The sequence below is a fragment of the Leucoraja erinacea genome, chromosome 25 (assembly GCF_028641065.1).
Source record: "Leucoraja erinacea ecotype New England chromosome 25, Leri_hhj_1, whole genome shotgun sequence".
Lineage (NCBI taxonomy): Eukaryota > Metazoa > Chordata > Chondrichthyes > Rajiformes > Rajidae > Leucoraja > Leucoraja erinaceus.
The window spans coordinates 23,671,325-23,684,670 of record NC_073401.1 but is presented as its reverse complement, the minus strand read 5'-3'; the positions used below and the strand labels follow the sequence as shown (position 1 = coordinate 23,684,670).

Genomic DNA, 13,346 nt, shown 5'->3' with positions numbered 1-13,346 from the left:
TCTGTACAGAGTTTGCACATTCTCCCTGTGACTGCATGGGTTTTCTCTGGGTGCTCCAGTTTCCTCCCACGCTTCAAAGCTATACAGGTTTGGAAGTTAATTTGCTTTGTTTATAATTGTAAATTGCCCCAAGTGTGTAGGATAGTGCTAATAATGTACGGGGTGATCGTTGGTCGGCGTGGACTCAGTGGGCTGAAGGGCCTGTTTCGGTGCTTAGGTGGGTGCTGTTGAGCTCAAATCAGGGAGCAAGACTTTAGACCCAGCAGGGGTGCACCGAGACGAAAGGGGGAACCAGTGGGGAGCATCTAAAAACGACGGGGGAACACTTCGTGGGGCTGCCTGCTGCCACACGCGGCGGCAGGCAGAATATTGGACTGTTGGTGAACTTTTGTAACTTTGTTGGCATGACGACTATCATGTAATGCTTGGGTGAAGTCTGCTGTAGTATTTTACCGGGTTGTATGCAAAACAAAGGCATTTCATCAAAGCAGCAACCTAGTTGTTGTTTCTGGAAATGGACTTGCAGCCAGTGAGCAAAGAGGTATCACAATAATCCTCTGTGTATTAATACCCAAGTGAGTTCAGCACTTATCCTCATCTCTCCAGCTGCAGGGTCACTAATTGACTGCTACTTAATTTTTGCAGCATGAATGAGGATCTAACAACTCTTTCACGCTATAATAGGCTACAAAGTGAAAGTATTATGTGCCCCTCCCCGACAAGCTCAATGTCGCTTTCAACAGATGGTCAGGGGAAAGACGCCATCTGCCTATTAGGCTCGAGAGCGCCTGTGCAGACATCAGATTGACCTTTCTGAAAGGCTCAGTCATCAGTTCTGCACATGCACTGTAGAAAGTCTCCTATCGATTTACGAAGGGGAATTCATGCTTGTCTAATCTTCTAGGAAAATGGACAGGGGAGAGCCAGTGGATGTAGTGTACCTGGACTTTCCGAAAGCATTTGATAAGATCCCACATAAGAGATTAGTGGTCAAAATTAGGGCACATGGTATTGGGGGTAGAGTGCTGACATGGATAGAGAAGTGGTTGGCAGACAGGAAACAAAGAGTAGTGATTAACGGGTCCCTTTCAGAATGGCAAGCAGTGACTAGTGGGGTACCGCAAGGCTCGATGCTGGGACTGCAGCTATTTACAATATACATCAATGATTTGGATGAAGGGATTCAAAGTAACATTAGCAAATTTGTCCAGAAGTTTTCAAAATAATTTGACAAATCGTGGATGAGGATGTCCTGTTATTGACTGCAACCGTGTCTTGGTACTTCAATGCGATTTAGTTATCCTTAAAATAAAGCAACAGTGAACCCTCGCCGAATTTAAAAATGTGTAACAGATGTTACCGTGTTGTTTGGGGTTGACATATTTCCTCACAAAACAATGTAAAACGTAACTTGAAGGGACTTTGACCAGAACACAATAGATCAGCTTCATCGATAGCGCTGTCAGCGGTAACCAAACCATTGCTGCACTCCAGCTGCTCTGCCCCGGACAAAGATGGCGACTCGCCCCTTCCAGTCGCTCTGCCCCGAACAAAGATGGCGACTCGCCCCTTCCAGTCGCTCTGCCCCGAACAAAGATGGCGACCTAATCCTCCCAACCCGTTCTGCCCTTAACAACAATGGTGGTCTGAAGCGCTCCAGCCGCTCTGCCCTGAACAAAGATGGCGATCCAAAGCCCGACAGCCGCTCTGCCCCGCAGAAAGATGGCGACCAACAGCCTTCCAGCCGTTGTGCCCCGAACAAAGATGGCGATCGCGCCCCAATCGCGGCAACGCGCATGATCGGGTGTAATTCACCAGCCAATCGCAGCGGGCGTTTGTGAGGACGCCGTGCGAGCCGTTGGGGACGAGGCGGCGGCGGCAACTGAGGGAGAGGAGCGGCGGGGAATCGGCGCGCAGGTCGGTGGCACAGAGTCATAAACCTCGGCGCTGTTACGCGGCCGAGGGGGCGTCTGAATTGTCCGTTGGTTGTGGGGAGTGTCGAGGGACCGCGTTCCCGGTGAATGTCGAGGGTCCGTACTTTAGGGGAGGGGAGTGTCGGCGATCACTGAGGGGAGTGGAGTGGAGTGTCGAGGGTCCGCGGTCGCGGGGTCGGCCGCTTTATCGGTGATTGCGCGCCTTGCAGTCACCCTCGCCGCTGCACAGCTTTTCACTTGAGCGTCGGTGCCCTTGTGTGTCACAAATACAAACAGCAGATCTGCACCGTGCATGTGGGGTGTTTATGACATCTGCGCTGATGTTTGCCAAGCCAGTCCTGTAGCATGTCCCCAACCCAATCGCCCAAACCACTCTGTTGCACACTCTTTATTATTTCCCCCTTCATCTACCGTCAACCCCAAGAATCCTGTTCATGTTGCCTACTAGCGGACGTAAATGTTTACAATCCGGTTCAGTTCCAAAGGCTCGGAAGTCCCAACGCGCTGTGTGTGGCCACCTCACTGGCTGCGAAGGCAGAGAAGTCCTGCTACCTCCGTGTAACTTGGACTTACGTACGGTTGGTGAGGAATGGGAACTGATGAACATATTTAGTTTTATTATATCACGTATACCGAGGTACAGTGAAAAGTTTTTGTTGCGTGCTAACCAGTCAGCGGAAAGACAATACATTATTACAGCCGAGCCACCCACACTGTACAGATACATGGTAAAAGGGAATAACGTTTAGTGCAAGATAAAGCCAGTAAAGTCCATTCAAAGATAGTTCTAGGGTCTCGAGTGAGGTAGATAGGAGTTCGGGACTGCTCTCTAGTTGTGGTAGGATGGTTCAGTTGCCTGATAACAGCTGGGAAGAAACTGTCCCTGAATCTGGAGGTGTGTCTTGCACGAAATGTGAGAGATTAAGGTGCAAGAACAAAGGAGAGAGGTGGGATGGCTTTCCTGGGGATCAACACGTAATCAATGGCTTACGTGGTTTAAAGCATAAAATCTACATGTTCTTCTAACAATTTAAAGATGTTCTGGAAGTTTCCAGAAAATAATGAGGTTGGGGAACAGAGGCGGAGCACTGGATGTGTATAAAGTACATGCCTGCTGTCAAACGTAGTTCAAAATAGGTATTGGCATTGTTTCCGGTTCCATCTGAGGATCGTAGTTATCTTTTTTGTGTAGTATTTTTAAGCACTTTTTCTCCACATGTCTGGAAGTTAGGTGCTTTGAACATGTTACAGGTAATGCACAAATAGACCCTTGCCTTTGCAGGATGTGCAAAATTTGGTTTTAACTGTTAAAAATCTAGCAAGAAAGAAATATCAATGCAGGCTTCATGCCAAAGCAAACCAAGTCATTCGTGATAAAGAACAGAAAATGTTGGAAATGCATCTGTGGAGAGCGAAGCCATGGTGTGAAACACTTTCAACAGAACTGTGAAGTTAGCAAAGAAACAAGTTGTAGGGAAAGAGAGAGGACAACAAATTGGTGAAAAGGTCTGGCTGTTGTAGGACAGAGGCCACGATAATTGTGCTAAAATTCATATTGCTTATGTAGAAGTATAAAAGGGCAAATTCAATTTTGATTTCAGGAGAGCGGAAGGAAAACATAGAAACATAGAAAACTGGTCCAGGAGTAGGCCATTAGGCCCTTCGAGCCAGCACCGCCATTCAATATGATCATGGCCGATCATCCAAAATCAGTACCCTGTTCTGGCTTTTTCCCCCATATCCCTTGATTTCCTTAGCCCTATGAGCTAAATCTAACTCTCTTGAAAACATCCAGTGAATTAGCGTCCAGAGAACTCCACAGATTCACAATTCTCTGGGTGAAAAAGCTTTTCCTCATCTCAGTCCTAAATGGCCTACCCCTTATTTTTAAACTGTGACCCCTGGTTCTGGACTCCCCCCAACATCGGGAACATTTTTGCATCTATCCTGTCTGATCCTCTAAGAATTTTACATGTTTCTATAAGATACCCTCTCATCTTTCTAAATTCCAGCGATTACAAGTCCAGTTGGCCCACTCTTTCACCATGCGTCAGTCCCGCCATCCCGGGAATTAATCTGGTGAACCAATGCTGCACTCCCTCAATAGCAGTAATGTGCTTCCTCAAATTAGGAAACCAAAATTGCACACAATACTCCAGGTGCGGTCTCACCAGGGCCCTGTACAACTGCAGTAGGACCCCCTTGCTCCTAAACTCAAATCCTCTCACAAATTGGCTTACTTTCAGTGACTGATGTACAACTAAAGCTATAGGATTTAAGGCTGGAGCGGGTGAACATCTGAACTTGTTAAAGACTGCATTGTCTGAAGATGAGTGCTGTACCTTGAGCTTTGTTGGAAAAGTGTAGGAGGCCAAACACAGATTGGAGTTGTCTAGAGAATTAAAGAATTAGGTAGGTTACACAGAAAAGCTGGAGAAACTCAGCGGGTGCAGCAGCATCTATGGAGCGAAGGAAATAGGCAACGTTTCGGGCCGAAACCCTTCTTCAGAATTAGGTAACTGGAAGTCCACTTTTAGGCTGAACAAATGTTCTGCAATGAAGTCACTCAATTTTCTCAAGTGTGTTGAGACCACATCATGAGCATGCAGGATATTAAATTTAAACTACAAATAAATGGGAAAGTGGGCTTGGGTCCCTGTATGTCAGGAAGGCTGGAGGTAAATGGGAAGGTGTATCTGAAATACATTGTGAAAATACTCAACAGTTCAAGCAGCATATGTGGAGTGAAATAGTTATTGGTTTATTTATGTAACGTGTGTCAAGATACAGTGACAAGGCTTTTTGCATGTTATCCAGGCAGATCATAATATATGGGAGTGCATCAGGTAGTGCAAAAGACAAAATAGAATATAGTATTACATCTGCAGAGAAAGTGCAGATAAAAAATGGACCTAATTTGCCCGAAGCATGGGAGAGGTTTGTCAAGAGCCTGATAACAGCAGGGAAGAAGCCATTTTTGAATCTGGTCATACATGCTTTCAAACTTTTGTACATTCTGCCCAATGTGAGAAGAGGCATTGACTGGGTTGCGAGTTGTCTTTGAATATGTTGGCTGCTTTCCCGTCGGCAGCATGAAGCAGAGATAGAGTCGATTGATGGGGTGGGGGGTGGATGTAGGCTGGTTTGTGTGATGAACTGGGTTGTGTTCACAACTTTCTACCATTTCTTGTGTCTTGGGTAGTACAATTACTGTTCAGTCTTTCAGATTCCGCGTATCTGTATTTTCTGATCTTTTATTCTGTGCTGTGTCTCCTGTAGTTACAGGGGAAAGTGTTGTGAGGAGAGTGAAGATGGAAAACCCGAGGCAGAGCACATTGCTTAGGAATGCTGGAAAAGGAGGGAGGGGAGGGTGAGTGGGAGAAGAACTGAGAGCAGAAATGCTGGAAATGGATCGGAAAAGATTGAGAGTCCTGTCACCTGTTTTCGTCATCTTATGCAGTCTCTAGAAATTGGTGATCAATTTCCACTCCAGCCACTTCAGAGCCCACTGAACCAACAGGGTCAGTATGAGAATTGGCCATTCAGGCTGCAGAAGGGGCAGATGGTGGCAGATAGGGTAGACAAATCGGTAGCTGCTGAGGTGGTCTAATCCTGCCACTTGTGGAGGGCCTTTGTGATACAAATGCCTGGTGTTGGTTCTCTTATAGTGTGAATTCTGCTTCTATGGTTTAAGCTGTCATGGGCTAGAGATTACCAGGAGTCAATCGGGTTGTTGCATTTCTTCAGAGGCTCTGAGCATTTTCTTGAATCTTTTTCTCTGTCCTCCTAGTAATCTCTTTTCATGACCGACACTGGAATAGTGTCTGAATCGGATCTGGTGTCAAGTGTGTGAATGGTGTAACTGACCTGTCTGTCCACAAGTACTGAAGGGGAAATTATGGTTGAGGAAAAGACATATCAGAAGCACTTTTGACAAATGGCATCGTGAGAAACTGATGCAGCAGAACCCGACAAACTAGAGAATAGAATGAGTTCTTGCAGATCACAGGGTAGGAGGAACTGTCAACAAGGTAGAGATGTGCGAGTTCTTGGGCTTGCAATGGATGTTGGTTGCTAACCATCTGCTGAAACACTGACAAAAAGGTTGAGAAGGAAAAGCCTTGGGTAGATTCTGTGAAAATAACACCTGAGTGGAAATCAGTAGCACATATGATTAAATATTTAAATTTTATTAATCTCAAATTTCATTAATTGCCTGGCATTTAAAACATCCCACAGACAACTCTTTTATTTTCATATGTTTAGCGCCTCTTTTAGTTTGCATCAGCACCACTTACTCATTCAGTCATTCTTCATCCTTTTATTCTATATACTCTCCTTCCTTCCCTCTCCCTTCTCTATAGTTTTTTTTTATTCTCTAATCTCTAAGAACGGTAATAGACTGGAACATTAGCTAAGTTTCTGCTTGATCTCCTAATTGCCCTGCATTTTCTTTTTGTTTCAGCTCCAGCATTTTTAGTATGTTGTTATCAGATGTATTTACCAAAACTTGTTATTGCAAGCCCCCTAGCCCAAACTTTGTTCTACAATTAACTTTTTTATTGTAGTTTTATTATAGTTTTATTGTAAGGACACAGGTGGGATGGGGTTTAAATTATGATGTTAATATTCTATGCCTTTAAATAGAAAACCAAGATTCCATTTGTTTGTTTTTCTATTGAAGGCATTAGATGCTAACATTTAACAGGGGGGTCAATGGATGAACTGCACCAAGTGAGCAGATTCTAGTTTAAGTGGCGATTTTTGATTGGTACCTATTCTTTCTGACAGAAGCCAGATAGGCTTTTTTGTTAAGTTGAAATTGGTATAATGAAGATTCATTTCATTGATTCTTATGGCGATGTGGTTGTCAGATGAGAGATTGTTTGGAGTGTAGAAGAATAGGTGATCTCGATGAAGCATAAGACTCTGAGTGCCTGAAAGTGTGCATGCTGAGAGGATAGTTAGGCGAGCTAACAACATACAAGAGCATCTCGGGTTCAAGGCCATTTTGGATTAAGACCAAGAGAAGTTCCTCACTGTATATTTGGATTGCTATTCAGAATCTGTTTATGCTCACTTGGTGAAAACATTCAAGGCTGATTAATTTTGGATTCTCAAAAGAAGCATGGATTTTTGGCAATTATGTTGTGGAAGTGTTGTTGAATTTAAAAATTGGGAATTCATTTATTGAATAGGGAAATGCTCACCGTAGTTCAAGCAATCTTTCAATCTTGATTGTGTTCGCATTTAACTTTGTACATCAATAATATTTACGCAAGCCAAGTTTGAGCAGCAATATTATTAAAATATCATGTCAAACCCTATTAATTGTAAGTGCATTAGACTGGGAAGAAATGCATGCTGGGTGAGGGTGCATCTACCAGTGTCACTGTGATGTTTGTGATGTCATTAATATATATCTTGATGGATACAATTCCTTGTACCTGTGGTATTGAGCCCTTGAAGTGAAGGAGTGTCCTCATGAGGGTAGAATTCTATTTGGTATGGTGGGAATGTGTTTAAAACAGAAATTGCATGAGTAATCAGTGTAGTCCTCAATACTAGCGATAGAATAAAAAGGAGTTTAATGTCGCCAGTTTTATAACTTGTGTTATAATATATATATATTATATATAGCAAAATATTCACACGGCAATGCAAGCGGTTTGGATTAATGAGCCTTTTATTGCTCTAAAGAAAGCTATGGAAATGAATGGAGTGTTTCTAACATGGCTTAATTAAATCAGCATGCTCATTTCTTTGTGTGCAATGTTTTGGTCATTCTGCCTGAGAATTGCATAGGAGAAGTAAGTATCTTTCTGTAATGGATCTTCTGACATTGTAATGCTTTTTTTTTAACAGGGACTGACGTTTATCTGAACGCTTGAGTGCATTACCTGCTATGGTGATGGCACACAGTCTCTGTTACAGCTCCTTGGCACCCTCAAGCAGACAGCTGTTTCAGTCACCTGGATTGGATGTGTATGGGAGAAATGCATCACATTCAGCAGCACACGTCCAGAATCCAAAACAGCAGCCAGAATGCTTCATACCAGTGTATTGTAATCCCGCTTTACAACTAAATGGAAACGGCTTTAGGCAGACAGATGGTATACATGAAAACATGGACATCGCTATGGAGACTCCCGTATGCAATCCTTTGAATGGAATGAGATCTACTGCAAATTATGAATTTAGGCACATGCCCATGTGAGTATTGAGAGTTTTTATCACTGTCTTTGGATGGAAGTTGTTCGAACTCGCCATTGTTGATAGTATGAGCAAAGTTTGGGTGTTGCTTGTGTTGAATCCAGGGAGAAGGTTACACAATTAAGGAATTTTAAAAAAAAAGTTAATGTTTCAGTAATCAGTTTAGTTTATTGTCACGTGTACCGAGGTACAGTGAAATGCGTTTGTTGCGTGTTATCCAGTCAGTGGAAAGATTTCTGCAGAATGATCCTATGTCTAACACCATCACTTTCTATTGCCTCTATTATATTGGCTCACTCAGGACTATTATAGCAACAATTAAGTATTTCCCCTGTTTACTCGATGGCGAGCAGCTAGAGGAGGATAAAAAAAGTTACAGTACAATTTTAACTTGGATGAATATATTTTGCCTGGAGATATTCAGTAAAACCGCATATGAAAGCTGCGCCAGGATTTTGAAACAGGAATGTCTTCAATTTTGGCCCTTGACTGTTGTGATTTAATTGCTGACTCTTATTCCCTTTTTCCTAAATTGAAGAGATGTGTTCTTCAAAGATTGAGCAAGTATTTAATTGCCTCTGAGAAGGTGGTGGTAAGCTACCTCTAAACCTGTAAGTGTGGGTGTACCCACAATACTGCAAGGGAGGCAATGCTACATGACAGTGAAGAAACAATGCCGTTTCTTCTTTATCAACTGCTTTATCAAAGGGAGCTGAGGGAATGCTCTGTGTTCTGTTTCACAGAGACATGGCTCACCCCCAGCTCCCCAGACTCAGTGGTCCAGCCTGAAGGGTTCTCCATCCACCGTATGGACCTACCCTGGCATCTGGGAAAGGGAGAGGAGGGGGCGTCTGCCTCATGGTCAACTCTGCGTGGTGTTCCGACGTGGCAGTCCTGTCCAACTCCTGCTCTCCACACCTCGAACATCTGGCGGTGAAGTGCCGTCCCTTCTACCTCCCAAGAGAATTCACCTCCGTTATCCTGACCGCGGTCTACATCCCACCCCAGGCAGACGTCCGTCTGGCACTGGAGGAGCTGCACGCCGTGGTCAACAAACACCAGACGTCTTACCCCGAGGCATTTACCACCATTGCTGGGGACTTCAATAAGGCGAACCTCAAGAAATCACTCCCCAACTTCCACCAACATGTCTCCTGCTGCACCAGAGGACCAAACACCCTCGACCACTGCTACACCACCATCAAGAATGCCTATCGTTCTATCCCTCGCCCTCACTTCGGTAAGTCCGACCATACCGCGGTGCTGCTTCTTCCTGCCTACAGGCAGCAATTGAAGAGCGCACCCCCAGAAGTGAGGACAGCACAGAGCTGGTCGTGGGGGGGCAGAAGAACAACTCCAGGACTGTTTGGAGTCTGTAGACTGGGCAATGTTCAAGGACTCGGCAACGGACTTGAACGAATACGCCACAGTCGTTACAAACTTCATAAAGAAATGTGTGGAGGACTGCATCCCTACAAAAACCTTTCCGAGTGTTTCCCAATCAGAAACCTTGGATGAACTTTGAGATCCGCACTCTTCTAAAGTCCAGACACAGGGCATTCATGTCCGATGATACAGTGGCCTACATGAAGTCCAGATACGACCTTGGTAAGGCCATCAAAAAGGCCAAAAGGGACTTCTGCTCCAAACTTGAGGATGAGACAGATGTTCGGCAGCTGTGGCGGGGCCTGAATGCAATCACCTCCTATAAGGCGAAACCAGGAGGCAGCTCGAATGTCGGTGTAACATCACTCCCTGACGAGCTCAATGCGTTTTACGCACGCTTTGACAGGGAGAATACTGATGTGCCTTCCTGATCCCCCATTCGCTGTGATGGCATTTCAGTCTCAGTCACAGAGGCCGACGTCAGGAAATCCTTCAGAGGGGTGAACCCCCGAAAAGCACCTGGTCCTGATGGTATACCCGGTCGTGTTCTAAAAACCTGTGCGGACCAACTGGCGGGAGTTTTTACGGACATTTTCAACCTCTCACTTCTGAGGTCTGAGGTCCCCACCTGCTTTAAAAGGGCATCAATTATACCGGTGCCCAAGAAGAGTAAGGTGACGTGCCTCAATGACTATCGACCAGTGGCACTAACGCCGGTGGTGATGAAGTGCTTTGAGAGGCTGATCATGGAGCAAATCAACTCCTACCTCGACAAAAACCTGGACCCACTGCAGTTCGCTTACCGCCACAACAGATCAACGGTGGATGCGATCTTGCTGGCCCTCCACTCCACACTGGACCACTTGGACAACAAAAACTCATATGTCAGGCTGTTATTCATCGATTACAGCTCGGCATTCAACACAATCATCCCCTCCAAACTGGTTACCAAACTCGCAGAACTGGGTCTCTGCGCATCCCTCTGCAACTGGATCCTCGACTTCCTCATCTACAGACCACAGTCTGTTCGTATTGGTGGAAATGTGTCAGCCTCAAGACTGTGTGCTCAGCCCCCTACTGTATTCACTCTATACCCATGACTGCGTAGCCAACCACAGTGCGAACTCCATCAAGTTCGCTGACGACACCACTGTTGTGGGACCTATCACTGATGGGGATGAGTCTGAGTACAGAAGAGAGATCGAGCAACTGTCCATATGGTGCCAGCGCAATAACCTGGCCCTCAACACCAGCAAAACCAAGGAATTGATTGTGGACTTTGGAAGGAGTAGGAGGGGGACCCACAGCCCCATTTATATCAACGGGTCGATGGTTGAAAGGGTCAAGAACTTCAAATTCCTGGGCATGCACATCTCTGAAGATCTTTCCTGGTCCGAGAACACTAACGCAATTATCAAAAAAGCTCATCAGCGCCTCTACTTCCTGAGAAGATTACGGAGAGTCGGTTTGTCAAGGAAGACTCTCTAACTTCTACAGGTGCACAGTAGAGAGCATGCTGACCGGTTGCATCGTGGCTTGGTTCGGCAATTTGAGTGCCCTGGAGAGGAAAAGACTACAAAAAGTAGTAAACACTGCCCAGTCCATCATCGGCTCTGACCTTCCTTCCATCGAGGGGATTTATCGCAGTCGCTGCCTCAAAAAGGCTGGCAGTATCATCAAAGACCCACACCATCCTGGCCACACACTCATCTCCCTGCTACCTTCAGGTAGAAGGTACAGGAGCCTGAAGACTGCAACAACCAGGTTCAGGAATAGCTACTTCCCCCCAGCCATCAGGCTATTAAACCTGGCTGGGACAAAACTCTGATTATTAATAACCACTTTCTGCTATTTGCACTTTATCAGTTTATTTATTCATGTGTGTATATATTTATATCATGGTATATGGACACATTTATCTGTTTGTAGAAAATGCCTACTATTTTCTGTGTGCTTAAGCAAAGCAAGAATTTCATTGTCCTATACAGGGACACTTGACAATAAACTTGTTTTTGCTGTTATTTAATTAAAACATTCCAGAATGGATACTGTGGTGGTGTTTGGTTGTAATGTCAATAAATACTATGTTTACCAAAGGTGCTAAAAATAGTGTTTACAGGTAGAAAACGAGATAATCCCGTTATATAACCCAAGTATTCCATATGCAGAGAGATTGTATTAGAATTACGTGACGTATTACACCTGCCCCGATATGTTACTATATATATATCTCTTTGTTGTTTTGGTTCTTTAAATGCTGTGTTTCTGGTTATTTCAATAAATATCAACATCTGGAGACTTTTCTTATTGCAAGAATGAGTTTTCAAATTAATCTCTGCCACTCAGCTCCAGTATCACAATTACATAATGTAAAAGCTGAAAATAACCAGCAGGTCAGCTGCATCTGTGAAGAAAGGAACAGAGTTAACATTTCACATCGATGACCCTTTGTCAAACCATTGTTTATGTTAATGATGTTTCTTATTTCAATGCCTGGGAATTATTTACATTGTTGCAAAGCCGACCTGCCTTTTATTCTCCAGTCCAATATCTAACCCTTCCCTTCTTGAAAGCATGGATTTGATGAAAGTGGCCAATTGTCCTCCAATACTTAATTGAAGCACCAGCACGGTGACGCAGCGGTAGATTTGCTGCCTTACAGAGCCAGAGACCTGGGTCCGATCCTGACTACATAGAAACATAGAAAATATGTGCAGGGGTAGGCCATTCGGCCCTTCGGGCCTGCACCGCCATTCAATATGATCATGGCTGATCATCCAACTCGGTATCCTGTACCTGCCTTCTCTCCATACCCCCTGATCCATTTAGCCAGAAGGGCCACATTTAACTCCCTCTTAAATATAGCCAATGAACTGGCCTCAACTACCTTCTGTGGCAGAGAATTCCAGAGATTCACCACTGTGTGAAAAATGTTTTTCTCATCTCGGTCCTAAAAGATTTCCCCTTATCCTTAAACTGTGACCCCTTGTTCTGGACTTCCCCAAAACATCGGGAACAATCTTCCTGCATCTAGCCTGCCCAACCCCTTAAAAATTTTGTACGTTTCTATAAGATCCCCCCTCAATCTTCTAAATTCTAGCGAGTACAAGCCGAGTCTATCCAGTCTTTCTTCATATGAAAGTCCTGACATCCCAGGAATCAGTCTGGTGAACCTTCCCTGTACTACATCTATGGCAAGAATGTCTTTCCTCAGATTAGGAGACCAAAACTGAACGCAATACTCCAGGTGTGGTCTCACCAAGACCCTGTACAACTGCAGTAGAACCTCCCTGCTCCTATACTCAAATCCTTTTGCTATGAATGCTAACATACCATTCGCTTTCTTCACTGCCTGCTGCACCTGCATGCCTACTTTTAATGACTGGTGTGCCATGACACCCAGGTCTCGTTGCATCTCCCCGTTTCCAAATCTGCCACCATTCAGATAATAGTCTACTTTCCTGTTTTTGTCACCAAAGTAGATAACCTCACATTTATCCACATTATACTGCATCTGCCATGCATTTGCCCACTCACCCAGCCTATCCAAGTCATCTTGCAGCCTCCTAGCATCCTCCTCACAGCTAACACTGCCCCCCACTACGGGTGCTCTCTGTCCGGAGTTTGTACGTTCTCCCCATGACCGCGTGGATCTTCTCTGGGTATTCGGTTTCCTCCCACACTCCAAAGACATACAGGTTTGTAGGTTAATTGGCTTTGGCAAAGATTATAAATTGTCCCTAGTGTGGGATAGTTATAACGTTAGTGTATGGGGATCACTGGGTCGGCACGGATTCAGTGGGCCGAAGGGCC

The 13,346-nt window shown here is 44.8% G+C and overlaps 1 protein-coding gene across 4 annotated transcripts in view; it reads left to right on the top strand.

Annotated features, from left to right (window-relative positions):
* The first annotated feature begins 1,788 nt into the window (after window positions 1-1,788).
* The window catches only part of ccdc117 (coiled-coil domain containing 117), a 37,208-nt gene continuing 25,650 nt past the window's right edge, over window positions 1,789-13,346 (top strand). For 2 of the 4 annotated variants that reach the window (XM_055655223.1, XM_055655220.1), the window contains exons 1-2: window positions 1,789-1,917; window positions 7,800-8,147. In XM_055655223.1, coding sequence (XP_055511198.1) covers window positions 7,840-8,147 — 308 coding nt within the window. In that variant the 5' untranslated portion in view covers window positions 1,789-1,917; window positions 7,800-7,839. Of the gene's footprint in view, window positions 1,918-2,318; window positions 2,572-7,799; window positions 8,148-13,346 lie in introns of those variants that run through there. The other 2 variants (XM_055655222.1, XM_055655221.1) reach the window with 2 other exon arrangements.